General features: G+C 38.2%; 2 protein-coding genes across 3 annotated transcripts in view; one reads left to right on the forward strand and one right to left on the reverse strand.

The window, feature by feature from the left end:
• The first annotated feature begins 7,263 nt into the window (after positions 1-7,263).
• On the forward strand, positions 7,264-13,383 carry LOC117408320 (small ribosomal subunit protein eS1). Its single transcript, XM_034013215.3, has 6 exons — positions 7,264-7,412; positions 8,282-8,385; positions 8,771-8,958; positions 9,173-9,381; positions 12,290-12,399; positions 13,207-13,383. The coding sequence occupies exons 1-6, from the start codon at positions 7,351-7,353 to the stop codon at positions 13,335-13,337; spliced, it is 804 nt and encodes a 267-aa protein (XP_033869106.1). The 5' UTR covers positions 7,264-7,350; the 3' UTR covers positions 13,338-13,383.
• A 144-nt stretch (positions 13,384-13,527) lies between these two features.
• The window catches only part of LOC117408318 (SH3 domain-containing protein 19-like), a 55,227-nt gene continuing 52,250 nt past the window's right edge, over positions 13,528-16,504 (reverse strand). For both annotated transcript variants that reach the window (XM_034013214.3, XM_034013213.3), the window contains exons 19-21: positions 16,265-16,430; positions 15,744-15,847; positions 13,528-15,129 (exon numbers count right to left, since the gene is read on the reverse strand). In XM_034013214.3, the coding sequence (XP_033869105.3) occupies positions 15,013-15,129; positions 15,744-15,847; positions 16,265-16,430 (387 nt within the window). In that variant the 3' untranslated portion in view covers positions 13,528-15,012. The remainder of the gene's footprint in view (positions 15,130-15,743; positions 15,848-16,264; positions 16,431-16,504) is intronic.

Raw genomic sequence — 16,504 nt, forward strand, 5'->3', positions numbered from 1 at the left:
ATTGATATGTTGAAAACCACCAGGGACTGATAAACCCAATCCAGTTCCACCAATTGGGCTGAGCTATATACAGCAATCTGCACAACTAATTAGTGGGCATTCACTTATTGACAGAGGTATTAAATACCCAACAATAATAACAGCAACATAGATGTACAGTGGTGCCCATAGGTATGGACACACTCTATTTGCTGTAATATTAATCTCCTGAATTGCATGCAATAAATTATTTTAACTAAATGAACTAAATTATCAAAGCCATTTACTTCAAATCCTCAAAATTGATCAGAAAAATATTAGAAAACAAATTAGAAACAACGTAAAGTGATTGTAGCTAGCAAACTAATTCCATCAACCAGAATTTTCAAAAGAGCAACCAGAATTATCCTGGGTTTAAAAGGCATGTCGTATGCAGACAGGCTAAAAGAATTGAATCTGTTCAGTCTTGAACAAAGACTACGTTGTGATCTAATTCAAGCATTCCAAATTCTAAAAGGTATTGACAATGTCGACCCAGGGGACTTTTTGGACCTGAAAAAAGAAACAAGGACCAGGGGTCACAAATGGAGATTAGTTAAAGGGGCATTCAGAACAGAAAATAGGAGGCACTTTTTTACACAGAGAATTGTGAGGGTCTGGAACCACCCTGGGATCCTTCAAGAAGCTGCTTGATGAGATTCTGGGATCAATAAGTTACTAACAACCAAACGAGCAAGATGGGCCGAATGGCCTCCTCTCGTTTGTAAACGTTCTTATGCTCTTATAATTCCTACTGTACCTCTTAGCTAGGCTCAGGGCTCCTTGGCTCCATGCAAATGCAGCCTGTACCAATACCACTGTTCTTTAGATTTCATGACACTTTTCAGATGGGAATTAGATTTTTTACATTGGGTCGGATTGAAAAATAATCATTTTATACTGTTTGACCAATAATATTTTCTTTCATAATAAGGTGTCAAATTTGACCTACTGTAGTCGTATTAGTGTGGACAGGTTTATCATTTGGACAAAGCTGGACGTGCTTCAAGATTCACATACAGTAATATTGTACGTAAGTGAAATGTATCTAATGTTGCACCAAATACTGACATCTTCATTTCTCTTAGTTCTTCAATAGAATGGAGCTTTTATTTCTAGTTTGGTTGATTTGACATGGAATGACCCTACATTTTTCCACTCGTATTGCCTCAAGAGTTGTCAGGGAATCTCACTATCTATAAAGCATTGCTAACTACACTGACATCCCCTGAGGACATTTACTGCCAGACAATCAGAGTCGTGTGAAAGTAAAATAATTTACTATTGGGCAAAAGAAAACAATGTTGTTGACTTATTATCTTTTTTGATATAACAACTTAGTAAAGTACAGTAACACTGCATTTATGAATCTTTTGTTATCTCAGTGCAAAATGTGCACAATTGTTTAAGCCTACGAAACTACAAAGAAACAATGAGATACATATGTGTAGTCTGTGTTGTTTATTTATGTTTTTTAAGTTTACACAAGTACTCATTTTGCAAAAAGAAAATGTTACAAAAGTTCAAATAAAAGACGTGCAGGATTAATTTAGGAATTATTCCTACATGTACCTTAGGTTTAGGTTTCTTGCTAGTTCTGTATTTTGTTTTTCATTTACCAAAAATACTGCAAATTTAACACTGGTGTAAATGCTTGTGAATCTGACTGTAACCATAAAAAAACAGTGCAGACAAGCATACTAATACTGGACCTGTTCTGCATTTTTTTCTGGCAGTGGTGAAGTGCCCTTTTCGGAGTCCATTCAAGGAGTTTTTGCTTCAACTTGGAAGCCAGGCTTCAATAGTTCCTTGGCTGATGACAAATGTGGTGTTGTTTTCCAGGTTTCTCCTCGCCCCTGGAAAGATCTGGGCAGATTACTAGCTAACCCTATGAGTGAAGTAAAAGGCTTCCTTGCCTGTAACTTATCATGTCTATAGGGAACTCTAGGATACAATAATACCTGAATTCAATCTCATGACCATTTAATACAGTAGGTTAATGTGTTAGCATATCAGAAACTGATATTCCATTGGGCCTTGTTTGAACCCCATCAAGGTTCAAATGTCATTTGTGGTGATATACAGTAATCTTAACTTTGTTCCTCTCTGAAACGCTGGAGCCTATTCACAAATAATTAAATAGTCAGTTACTTAAATAAAGCATGTTTTTGTTAGGTCTGATTTGATAGATTAAATAAAGCTTTGTGTATGTGACATTTTTCTTCACTACTGTTAAGGAAAAACCAACAACAACCCTGAACAGCTTCATGAATATTGGACTGTATTTAATCTACTGACACAGACTTTAAAAACCATTCTTGAAGTAATCATGTTAAAGTGTTGTGAATAAGCACCACATCTGACGTGCTTCCTTATCTGATGTGCAGTATAGAAGGCAAAGAGCAGTTGCTCTTATTTACAGTAGTGATTGAAAATTGGAGTTCTTAAGGGGAATGATAATACTTGTTTAAATGGCTAAAATCTCAGAAGACAACTATAGGTCTAGTAGGTCTACATACACTATGTTCACAAGCAGTATCACCAGAGGGTTGCATAATGGTTTGCATAACTCCCTTGCATGCAGCGTAGGCAAATACAGCTGGATCACAAGGTGCATTTGATGGGAGTTATTGTCTGTATCTGCAGCCAACTGATTCCTGATATCAGTCCCTAGTTTCTTCTGACCACTTATTATTTCCTTCGTTTGCCATTTGTTGGGTAAGTATGATGAATTTATCTGAGATGTTCTTCAGAGTCAGTATCTCCAACCTTGGTTCTTGAATCAGATTTCACCTTCAGAAACAAGGGGCCATATTTTCAAAACATTTCCTCTCGTCATTAATTAACTTTAATTAACTCCTGATGAAGGCACATTTGTGCTGAAACCGGTAGATCACTATGTCTTTTTAAAAATATAATAAAGAAACTATTTAATATTAATATTTTGTGTGCACTATAAATTTGTTCTTTGCACATGCAAGAAATTGGATGTATGTTTATTCTGCTTGGCAGCACCTAATGGAAGATAATGACACAAACTTTTCAAAGAATGATTTTTTTTTTTTTTGGAGAACTCCTGTAGCGCAATACAGTTCTTTTATATATATATTGTATGTATGTATGTATGTATGTATGTATGTATGTATATATAGGCACTTTTTTTACATTTTGTTGTGTGAGTGCCTCAGAGTTTCATGCATTTAAATGAGGATTTTTTTCCACTTATCGACAAACCATACTCCACACTGTTAAGGGGAAAAAAGTTTTTATTGAGAAGAAAATTATATATTAAAAATACAAAACTGAAAGATCATAATTGGACAAGTCTCCACCCCCCTGAGTTAATACTTGGTGGAAGCACCTTTGGCAGCAATTCCAGCTGTGAGTCTGTTGGGATAGGTCTCTACCAACTTTGCACACCTAGATTTGGCAATATTTGACCATTCTTCTTTACAAAACTGTTCAAGCTCTGTCAAGTTCCTTGGGGAGCGTTGATGGACAGCAATCTTCAAGTCATGCCACAAATTTTCGATTGGATTTAGGTCGGGGCGCTGACTGGGCCACTCAAGGACATTTACCTTTTTGTTCCTTAGCCACTCCAGTGTAGATTTGGCTGTGTGCTTTGGGTCGTTGTCATGCTGAAAGGTGAACTTCCGTTCCAGTTTCAGCTTTCTTGCAGAGGGCAGCAGGTTTCCCTCAAGGACTTCTCTGTACTTTGCTCATTTTCCCTTCTGTCCTGACAAGTGCCCCAGTCCCTGCCAATGAGAAACCTCCCCATAACATGATGCTGCCACCACCATGCTTCACAGTAGGGATGGTGTTCTTTGGGTGATGCGCTGTGTTGGGTTTGCGCCAAACATAACGCTTTGCATTTAGGCCAAAAAGTTCAATTTTAGTTTCGTCAGACCACAAATCTTTTTGCCACATGGCTACAGAATCTCCTGAGTGTTTTTTTGCATATTTCAAACGGGATTCAAGGTGGGCTTTCTTGAGTAATGTCTTCCTTCTTACTACCCTACCATACAGACCAGATTTGTGGAGTGCTTGGGATATTGTTGTCACATGCACACTTTGACCAGTCTTGGCCATAAAAGCCTGTAGCTCTTGCAAAGTTGCCATTGGCCTTTTGGTAGCCTCTCTGATCAGTCTCCTTCTTGCTCGGTCATCCAGTTTGGAGGGATGGCCTGATCTAGGCAGAGTCTTGGTGGTGCCATACACTTTCCACTTCTTAATTATCGTCTTGACCGTGCTCCAAGGGATATTCAAGGCCTTTGATATTTTTTTATACCCATCCCGATCTGTGCCTTTCAACAAGTTTGTCCCGGAGTTCTTTTGAAAGCGCCTTGGTGCTCATGGTTGAGTCTTTGCTTTTAAATGCACTACCCAGCAGAGGGAACCTACAGGAACTGCTGAATTTATCCTGAAATCATGTGAATCACTACAATTTAACACAGGTGTCCACTTAACTTGGTGTGTGATTTTGAAGGTGATTGGTTACACCTGAGCTAATTTAGGATTGCTATTACAAGGGGGGTGGACACTTGCCAACCAAGCTATTTCAGTTTTTATTTATAATTAATTTTCTACAAATTTCTAGAATAATTTTTTCACTTGGAAGTTGTGGGGTAGGATGTGCAGATAAATGAAAAAAAAAACTATTTTCATGCATTTTAATTCCAGGCTATAAGGCAACAAAAGGTGAACATTTTGAAAGGGGGTGTAGACTTTCTATAGGCATATATATATATATATATATATATATATATATATATATATATATATATATATATATATATATATATACTGTATATACCGTATATATTACATACCGTAAAACTTCAAATAGTTGCCGGGTCTCAAATAGGTCTGCTGGCAAATATATTGTAGCGATCTCAGTTAACGCAGGCAGGCGCATCACACAGGGCGAGGCAATCCACACACAGGCGGAGGGCGGGCGCGATCCTGGGACCTCTCGCACTAAAGCATAGCGCCGATACCGCTGTACAAAAGAGCCGGCTCCTTTGCAGGAACTTATATCAGGCTTATGTATTCGTGTGTGATTATGTCACCTACCAACCCTTCTGCTGCCTTTCCCTGTGCACGCTACACTCTCCCCTGCCAGCCTCAAGTCTGCCTGCCCCAGACTTGCTCACCAGGCTACAGTCCGATGAGTGCGTGCCAGGGTGCCTGCGTTCCCTTCTGATACCAATGTAGCAATCTTGGTTAACGCAGGAAGGCACATCACACAGGGCGAGGCAATCCACACACACTGTTTTATATCCCTTAGTTTTAGATGCAGATTAACTTTGCCTTTGTACATGCTGCTTAATAGGGCATTGGATGATTAAATCTCAATATTTATGATCAAGACGTTTAATAATAAAATGCTTGTAATATAGTGTATATAATGTGAATAAAGTTATGTCAGGTAGAAAGCTTTGATACCATTCTGTGTTGGTCAGAGGAAAGCTTTTGACAGACAGAAAAGATATTTATGAAACAAGCCTGCCACCCAAGAGAGGAAAGAAATACAAAACACATTTAAACCAGAAAAACTGCAAACCATATGGTTCAAAGAAGAACGACTTACCATTCCACTGAAGGTTTTTGGCAAGACGCAAGTGTTATTAACTCAGCAGCTGCTATACAGTATTAATAATATACTGTCGCTTCTACTGTTAATATACTCACTTGTTGCTCTTTCAGTTCATTGCAGTATAATTCAGGACTGTTCGAAACAGGTCTTCAGTTACTTTAGGGTTAATTACCTTTAGGTTAAATTAAACAATTAAATATTTGGTTGTAATAAAGTTGCTAAAATGAATAATTAACGGAATGGACTGTAATTTGATTGAATGAGTCACAAGTGTACTAAAGTACACCTGTTGAACACACATTTCATCCACAATATCAGCAAAGTCCAATATCTACTATACGACTGCTTGCTTTCCCAGCTGTCATTTGGAAATGAATTTCCCTCAACAAACAAACTGCAATGAAAGAGCTGAGGAGACAAGGCATTGGCTGGCTTTTCAGTTGCAGTTTTTTTGTCAAAATAGTTCAAAGCATGCTGAAGTGAATTAATGTAATCAAATGAGACAGAATCTCACTATCAGCTTTAACATACTGTAAATAAAACTGCTCTTAAAATGTAAATGGGATACACATAAAAGGGTTCATAAAATGCATGCTGAAAAGAGCGCCACATAACAAATTAGAAAGTAGAAAAGAGTAGTTCTGTATATATCTATCCACCATTTCTACTTTCTAATTTGTTATGTTTCAGTACCAAGGTTGCACCAAGGAGAGCAGATGGACAGAGTTGGGTCTCTCACACTCTGAGATCATGTCTCTATTTCTTACCTGAAAGTGGCTAATACATATTAAGACAGTAAGTAAAACAGTAAAATAAATGGTTTTCTTCCAAATATGTAAAAATCAGAAATATCAATATGTTGTTGGCTTGAGATTTTACCTTGAGTTTCTATTTTGGTGTTATGTCCATATCATTTTGCCATTTCCTATGCTTTTTCCACATGCTTATATCAGTCTCCAATTGCCATAGTTTAATATGGTTTCTGTTTGTTTTTTTTTGTTTGTTTGTTTGTTTGTTTTTACCATGGTTTGTCCAAATTTGAGCTTGCCTATGCTTTTCTACACTTTGCTATGCTTTTACCATTTTCCATTGTAAACTGTTACTGTGACTAGCTGCTTGTGCCTCTTTCCATGTCAACAGTGATATTAGCTACTAGGCAACAGGGCTGTTTTATGTATAAATCAAACATTTGATAATTGAAAACCTACAGTCAAGGTTGGAGGCCTAGTCATTTAATCTGATGTATTAGTGGTACTAAGCAACGGTACCATGAAAACAACATATTCAAAAAGAAAAACATGCATGAGAAACAGAAAGTTACTTCGCAGATTTGCTGGCATGCTGTATTAGGATACTATAATATGCATCATAGAGGAATGTATTGCACTAGCACTGAAGTATATGTTTACAGGGGAGTATGGTTATAGAGATTTACTTTTTAAAGGTAAACATATTTATTAAAATATAAAAATGTAATACAAATATACAGTTATATAGATTATTTTTAAGTAAAAACATGCAATGAAGTTCTGCTCCTCACTGCAAAGCTTGCCCGTTTCAACGTGCGTTTACGGTTATCTTGTGTACACCTAGACGTTCTTTCGGTTTGCTGCCAGCAGGGGCTCCTAGCGTTCTCTGAGTCGTAGTTCCCGCGAGAGTCGGAGTGACCCGGCTCCTGCTGCTCTAAATTCTCGCGTTATTCCGTAGTTCCTCCTCTTTTACTCTCTGAGTCTAACATGGCAGTCGGCAAGAATAAGAGGCTGACCAAAGGAGGCAAGAAGGGTGCGAAAAAGAAGATGTAAGTCACATAATACACTCAGAAACCGTAAATATATGTACTGCGGAGTCTATATACCCGATTACCGGCATTTATGATCGGAGGATGAAGGAGATATTGTTTGGATGAAGGTGTCTGTACCTCTGTCATGTAACACAGGCACTGAATCGTGGATCAATTAGGTGTCGTGTGTAAATGTACAGCAGTAATGTAGAAACGTAAAATCTCTGTCTTCATTCTGTGTAGATACGCATTCTGTAGTGTATGCCCAGAATTAAGTATTGCTGTAATCACACACTGCTGAACGTAACAGCACGTTTTTGTGTGTTTTTTTCTTTCTTTCTTTCTTTCCCACACCAAGGCCTGTACGCTTTGGTTAAAATGCAACCTGGGTTAAAATTGTTAACTATCCAGTCTTGCAGGATGTTGCCGTGGTGTAAAACGAGAATCGGGTTAGACATGTCGGTTGATTTGTAAATGTGTAAGGAAGCTTGCTGCAAGTCTATGCAGTATTTAATCAAGTTATTTAGGCCTGTTAAAACCTTAATCAACAGTATCACGACATAGACAAATCTATTGCCTGTAATCTTTAGTCCATGTTGTGCTTGGTTAAGAACTAAAGCTTTTCACAGTGGGCAGCGCTTTGCAAGTTCGTTTCGTAGAGCATGTGGGAATTACGAAATTGTAGTTTATGGGTTTGCTTTTAACAGAATAAAAAGGTCGCAGTGCACTGATTCTTGGCTTTGTTTGGGTTGTTTTGTATGTACAATTTATATCAGCAGTGATAACAGGTTGTAATCCCTGACTGGTACAATTGCATCTAAACATGCAGTGGTGTGTGCTTTTGGCATTTTAACATGCATTTCTAATGTTTGTTTTCCTCTTCTCAGTGTTGACCCCTTCTCCAAGAAAGACTGGTATGATGTCAAGGCGCCAGCCATGTTCAACATCAGAAACCTGGGCAAGACTCTGGTGACGAGGACACAGGGAACCAGTAAGTGTCATTAGTGTCATTGTCCTCCAGAAACATTTGCTTGCTATGATTTCACTGTCAACATGGAGCATGAGTTTACTCAGCAGGGGCAATAGAAATCTTTGGAGGCACACTTCATTTTCCAGTAGTCATGCCTTCGACAGATGCAGTGCATACAAATTGTTTTGTTAGTTATGTACATGGTTAAGAGTAGGATGTTTGCAAAGAAAAAACTTAATTTGTGGTGGTTTTAGCAGTAATGCACATTTAATGTAAAGGCTTAAATTGCACATGCAATCTCCTGTGGGAGTATGAGGAGACAATGATTGCTCTGTTCCCGTGTGGCGTGGTTAGTCCACACACTACTAAAAGGACAGACCTGTTAACTTGTTTCATCTTCGTACAGAAATCGCCTCAGATGGCCTGAAGGGACGTGTGTTTGAGGTGAGTCTTGCCGATCTGCAGAACGACGAAGTTGCCTTCCGTAAATTCAAGCTGATGACGGAAGATGTCCAGGGCAAGAACTGTCTGACCAACTTCCATGGAATGGACCTTACTCGTGACAAGATGTGCTCAATGGTCAAGAAATGGCAGGTAAAGGAAATCTGTCAATTTAGCAGCTCCTCTGAAAGTGCATGATTAGAAAGATTCTTCTTGATAATTTTTATATTGCTCCTAAGGTGTAAAATAGTTACCCCCGCAGAGTTCTGTTTCCTGGAAATGGAGTATGTTTAGTTGGGAGGGGGGTTATGCATATAATCACCTGAATACTTTAATGGACTGTTAACTGTTTTGTCTCTGCCTGCAGACCATGATCGAAGCTCACGTTGATGTCAAGACAACTGATGGATATCTGCTCCGCCTGTTCTGCGTGGGGTTCACCAAGAAGCGCGCCAACCAGATCCGTAAAACCTCCTATGCCCAGCAACAGCAGGTCCGCCAGATCCGCAAGAAGATGATGGAGATCATGACCCGAGAGGTGCAGACCAATGACCTCAAGGAAGTCGTCAACAAACTGTAAGTCTGTATACCATTTGTCTGTTTTCTTTGGTCAAATTGACACTCATTACTTTCTACTGTGTTATACTGCAGCCATAATGCGCTAAAGTTTAACTAGCCCCAAATTGTGTGTGCAGGTGAAATACTGCAGTTCAGAAATCCAATGCTAGTTCTGCACCTGTTGCTCCCCCACTTGCAGTACAGCACTGTAGCCATTACTTTCGGTAACAACTGTAATACCAGTCCCTACAAGTTTGTGTGTAGGTGGGTCTTGCTCCTTGTTTGCTTGAAATGTGAAAAAAAATGTTATCCAGTTTGTATTGGAAGTAGAGGGTTACAGGTTTCATATGAGCTCTGTTTCAGAGTATTTAAGACCCTTTTATATTCATTGAAATACCACATTTCCAAAACTTTAGTAATTTGTAACCAGAATTTGGCCTACTGATTTTATAACAAGAATTAATTTACTTACACAGGGCTCCAGACTGCAACTAAATTATTTTGCCAACTTTTCTGTTAGGCGCCATTGGTGCATGTAACACAAATACTGCCTCTCCCTTTTTATAAGTATTAACACCAGCAGAATACGGTAACCCCAGTTTCATGCAAGTTGTGATGGTGACCAAACGTGTGTGAGTACTGTTTTGTAAAAATGTAGCTTAAAATGACCTGTTGCATTCAAGAAATTTTAGAACAGTGAAAAACAAATACACAAGTTTTGTGTTGAATATACGCCATTAACAAAAGAGAATGAATGAAGGGCTGTAATGCAGCAAAAAAGCTAGATTAAACAAAAGAAAAGGTTACCGTATCAAGATGAGAAGTTCTTTGTGAACAACAAGCCAATGTTGTCTTTCGCCAGTTAAACTTGTTTGTCAACACAAACACATTATTTTTATCTTACTTCTGGGATAGTTGCGGCTGCTAAAGAAGATGCAAGATTCAGTTACATCCTTCAGCTGAGCCGTAAAACTGAGGTCCTATTATAAGTGACTTGGCAGCAGCAGTTGATGCATAGTTCATCCCCGAGTCTCTCTAAAGTGTGTATATATATATATATATATATATATATATATATAAATTAAATTGAGTGACCAATTTATTTATTTTCCCCCAATTTGAAATATCCAATTATGTATTTTCTCCTCACCGCAGCGAGTCCCCACACAGCATGGATGTTCTTGGGGCATTTGTGCGGCCTCTAATCTCACAACTTAAAGCCAGAATCGCTTTTACACTGAGCAATCCAGAACAGCGATGGGCGGGCTACCGATTCTGGAAGACAGAGATCAGCCCTGCTTCTTATCTACTCTGAATATGCTCGGTGTCTGGCCAGTAGGGTTCGCTGTTGCGCGATGAGGAGAATAAGTCCCTGCTGGTTTCCCATCCCCACCCCTGGGAGTGTCCAAGCCAATGTGATGCCCCCTTCAGTCCAGCAAAATTCGGCCTCTTTGCACAGCCTGGACATGAACCGTCACCGTCCAAGCTGTATGACTCATCCTGCGCTCGGCAGTGCTTTAACTGGATGAGCCACTCTGGGACCACTCCCACTGGCACTTCTTCCTGGACCACAATCCCATGTAGGGTGAAACCATGTATGTGGGTCGTACCCGGGTTAACCCGTGTCCCAGAGACACACCATGAGCCAGATTGCAGCAGGTCTGATCAACATTTGGGCCGACGATTCGATCTAGAGAAACTTGGATGGAAGCGTCAGTAACAAGCTGCTTCCGGGGCATTGATATCCACGTTATTTACTTGCGTCTGTCACCCAGGTCAACCATGCTTTATCAAAAGCAGAGTGAAATCGAGTACCTGTCCCTCATGACAGCGAGTCCTGACCCGGGTGGGTTCTGACCCAAGTAGAGCATGCCAGTGTCAAAGGGGCTTTAGTCACTTTGAATAAAAGCATCTGCTAAATGAGCAATTAATATTAATTGTTTAAGGATTATTCATTTAAGTATTTAATTGCGCTGCAGATTCCCTAGTTCTATGAAGAGCCATTTTAAGAAAGGTGAAAGAAAGAACGCATAAAAATACTTAGGACTGCAATTAGGAAGTGTACTTCTGAGAGATAAAAAACAAAAGTTTTAGGGAATTAAATGTACTGCAGCTTACTTGATTGCCGTAAAAAAAAAAAAAAAAAACTGCAATTCACTAAATTTAACTCTTGGATTGTGCTTATGAAAATATCTAAAATATATGAAAATGTGCTTGCTGTGGTGCATTTAATATCGTAACTAGCAGAACGACCACACTGCGATTTTAAACTTGTTTCTACAGAAAAATAAATGTGAATATGTAATAAGAGTTGTCAGTTGCATGCTGTTAGATCAGGACTTCACTAACACTGAGGATGGGAGCTGAAGAATGCTCTTTCCCATATTACAACTATAAACAATTAAAGGTGCGGTCACTAATTCCATACACGACACTTGTAAAAATAATTAATGTAAACATGCTGAGTTCACATCAGTCGTTTGCTGCTAGATTAACCATTCAGCAGAATGTGGCAACAAACCAAGTGAGTACAGACGTTAAGTTACTATTTTAGTATCACTTTAGTGTCTGAGCAAGTTGTTTAAGCAGTTGAAGATGATAGCAACCAACTTGCTCTGTTAAATATACGATTTAATAAATAACAAATGGGTACTATACAAGGTTAAGAGACTACGAACAGGGAGATGACAAGTTTGTGTGTACTTGTATCTGCTGTTGAAATGGTATTCCTGATCTGTTCTAGTCTTCAGGTTAACTTCATGATGTTTAGTAGAGGAAAAAAAAAACATATTATATGGTATGGGGAAGGTGGTAAACATGTAGCAGAATATTTTCCAAATCCTATAAAGAGGTAAATAGTCCTGCATTATAGACTGCCATTTGGTACACCTTCATACTAATGTGCTTTTGTTTTGTTGGCTTACAGGATCCCAGACAGCGTTGGCAAGGACATCGAGAAGGCTTGCCAGTCCATCTACCCCCTGCACGATGTTTTTGTAAGGAAAGTTAAGATGCTGAAGAAACCAAAGTTTGAATGTAAGTCTTTGATTCTGTATAAAGTATTTGGCTCACTAAGTGTGGTGTCTCTTGGACTGGGACTTCCACATTGCTAGGTCAACTGTTCTTTTTATTCTGCTTTTCGCCATTAGATCAACATTACTATTAGTTTAATTGAATATGTGTGTTCCAGTAAGTCAGAATATTGGCAAATCGTAAGATTTACTGGTAAGTCAGTATTTACCAAGCAAAACGGCAAGTGTCTGAAAAACATAACGGTTTACTTCGGACATTTACCTGAATCTCAAGAATAAGTGTGTCGTGTGTGTGTTGTGTGTTTTTTTTTTTTTTATTTTATTTTTTTTTTAAATATGCATTGAACTTATTTTTCAAACTACTATATTTGGAGTACAATATCCTTCAACACCATTGTGACTGGTCAATTTGTGTATAAAACCAGAATGTTGGTTGTACATAAGTGGGTCACAATATTAAGTACCATGTTGAATTGCTCAGTTGTGCATTACTGTAAGATAATTGATTATTTTGTTAATGAAAAATGTGTATGCAGAAATAAATTATTGGACATTATTTTGACCATTATATTATATGCAGGAATACATACATTTAATGTCTGCAAATACCTGCATTTACCAATAAGCTTCGGTAAATCATACCAGTAAAACTTGACCAGATTCAGACTTCTACTGTAACATATGTACAGATGAAACCCATAGGCAAAAAATATTGTATGGAAGTTATTTGTTCCCCTGACTGAAAAGACTGCAGTGCATTACTGTAATGTTAAGTAACATGAATGTGTTTTGTTTTGCTCTTCTATTCCAGTGGGCAAACTGATGGAGCTTCATGGAGAAGGTGGCGCCAGCAGCACCAGTGCCAAGCCCAGTGGCGATGAGACTGGTGCTAAAGTTGAAAGGGCAGATGGTTATGAGCCCCCAGTCCAGGAAGCAGTCTAAATATTACAGACCCGCATTCAATAAAAAAAAAAAGTAAAATCCTGAATGTTACTTGTCCTGGTGTATTTGTTAAACAAAACCGGGGTACTGTTTGGAGGGGCATAATCGTAACTTTTGATACAATATTTCAGAGTGCAACCTTGACTATTGTATAATTGTGTAATAAACATTTATGCATCAAAGGTGGTGGTGTGGCTCTACAGTATGGAGTATTGCATTACCAGTAAGCCTCAATTCTTGCCACAGTAGTACCTACCTAATGTTGGAATACTTTTATTTTGGGGCAAAGGTACTGTTGTGGTACTACACCAATGCTAAAACATCCACTCTCTTAGAAATTGATAACTGGGATAATGAGACAGCATGGGCTGTACTAATCTCTTTTCACTGCTGTATCATTGAGACTTTTGGTCTGTGTCTTGCTGACTTGAAGTGACTTTCATAATCCCAGTAATGTATAATGTGTGTTTTTGTACGTGGTGGGAAATGTACATATGTTTTGCCATTAGTTTATTGAAAAAGATGAATGAATGAGATAACTTGTCTTGAATTATTAAATACAAAAATACCCAAATTCAAGTAATTAACATTTTAGCTGGTGATAAATCTACAAATGGAACAAGGAAGCATCACACTTTCATTTAGACACATACTTTTATTATTAAAATGGTCCACTGCTTAGTGCATTGACAGTTCATGTCCGCTAGATCGTGACGAATGCAATGAAAAAATCCCAGTGAAAAATATACAAGTTTGGCGACTTGGTATTATCCAACAACGAAGGGCTGTCTCAGAAACAAATGGCACTAAGGCGGCACTGTGGCATTTTAACCCTTATGAAGAATTTAGTAAACCTTTAAATGTTTTGACAAGACTTCTAGTCTACACATTTTTCTAAGAATTGATTAAGTATGAGTGGACACAGTAATAAATAACATTTGGGATTTATTTTATATAACATATTGCACAGTTTATTGTTGGGTCTTGCCAAGACAACCTTAGTTAACATAACAAATTAATGTCTGGATCCAAATAAGGATTGTTGATCCTTGGTAAGGTTGAGCATGCTAATTAAATTTGTTTAGGTTAACTAACACTTATTCTGGCACAAATAAACCTTTTCCAGTTGCCATGGAAAAAGGTGGTAGGATTGTGTCATCTTCAATACAAGCTTGCCTTTTGCACTTCATTACCTGTTTTATTTAGATTTTATGGCATTTTACATTACACAATATTTAGCTATTTGAGAGCCTTGCATTCAGAAGAGTAAGCAAATATTGTAATTTAAATCCCATTGCACAAAATAGCACCTTCAGATGGATATTGCAATCTTAATCATTTTTTTATGTCAGTTACAGACCACACCCCCCCCCCCCCAAAAAAAATGTAATGACAAATACTGCAGAATAGCTGTATTAATTAAACTTACATTTTGTTCTGTTTAGAGTCAAATGAAAAAAGGCACATTAATTGTAAAAGAAAGGCTGAATTATCCTGTAAGGCACACAGTTGCAAAGTAATTTATGCCATCCATAGCTCAGTGCAAAGAAATAGTTTGTGTATTAAGCAATGGCATTGGATAATAAATTCCAATCAGCTTTAATTTCAGAGAGCCGTGCCTTAAAGGTAGGTCAACTGAAACAAAACTATTCAAATATTCAAAAAAGTTGCATCTTCACGGTTCTTGCAGCACTTGGACGTAGTTCTTGGGGAACAGACCACATTTACCGTGCAGCTCTCCACAGAACCATTCAGCGTCTATTGACTCCAGCGCTGTAATCACATCCCCGGTCTAAAAAAACCCCCAACAAAACAGAATAAACACCTGTGAACTTTGCCAAACCTCATCATGTTCACAACAATTACAATGTACTGCAAAATTAAAAGGCTTCGAAATACAAGATTGTTATGTACATTATGTCATTTCATAAAAGCATCTCATTGAGAAGGAACAGGTTTAACTTGACACACAGCTGCAGATTCATGTGATAAGAACATAAGAAAAGTGGGGATCTGAAAAAAGCTTTTTGTAATGTGTTAATTTAAGAGAGAAATGCAGACAAAGTATAAGTGAAGTAGCAGGAATGGGTAAAGTGATGTATACTCTGCCAAAATGAGATATGGTGGGCAGTGCAATTGTACCAACTTGTTTATAAATATCCTCATTAGCAAGCCAAATGTATTGTTATGTAAAACTACTAACCAGCATAATAATAAAAAACTCATATGGATTTTGGGAGATAAATGTATTGGTATCTAAATTCTGACTCTCCAAGTCCCCTCATTGTGATAGTTGCATTATCTTAATACCAAAGATGACCACAAGGGTGTGCTAAATACAGTGAACTCCCTCTATGTAAATAGATCTGTAAGATCAGCAAAGTAGTATCTCTAGGATATCGATACCTTAAAAGAGAGCTCCTCTTCGCTCTCGGAAACAAAGTCAAACAATGCTTTAGCCTTTCCCGTTGTACTCCCTCCAAGCTGAGGATTCGCTCCGACGGCTCCCTCTGATGAGAAACAAAAAACATACATTTGATAAATTCAGTTAAAAAATGCAAGGGTATTAAAAAAACGCTTCTAGATGAGTGGTTTCCTATAACAGGCTGTCTTTGTACATCCTTAGCACTGACTCCTGAACATTAATTGAAAAAGAGCAACCAGTAATCCAGAAAGAATGGACTAGGATAACTCTGCTATCCATATGTAGTGCCAGAATCTCACCTCTTAACCCGACAGCCTGAACAATGAATACAGTGATCAGTAAGTCACTGGACAAATGTGACAGAAACATAGCACAGTGCGTATATATAAATTGATCACCCAATAAACACAACAGTGTTTACATTAATGCAAAATCGTATTAATTGATTACATTCTGAAGATACAACTGTCTCCTATAAAAGTATTTCTTCACAGTTTCTCACCCGTGGGCCCTTCGACAAAGATAGCTGGGAAGATTCCCTCATTGCCGTTTAGCCTCCCTCTGTACCACTCTGAGTCGACTTTCTCAGTAATCAGTATCCGATCCCCCTTGAGGAAAGACAGGTCTTCATTTGTCTGGCCCGCAAAGTCATACAGCGCTTCACACCACTGGAAATGAAAAACAAATACTCATGGGTAGACCATGAAAATATCAACCAAGCTATCTGTTTTATTCCTCTGAG

The sequence above is a fragment of the Acipenser ruthenus genome, chromosome 2, assembly GCF_902713425.1.
Source record: "Acipenser ruthenus chromosome 2, fAciRut3.2 maternal haplotype, whole genome shotgun sequence".
Taxonomy (NCBI): Eukaryota; Metazoa; Chordata; class Actinopteri; order Acipenseriformes; family Acipenseridae; genus Acipenser; species Acipenser ruthenus.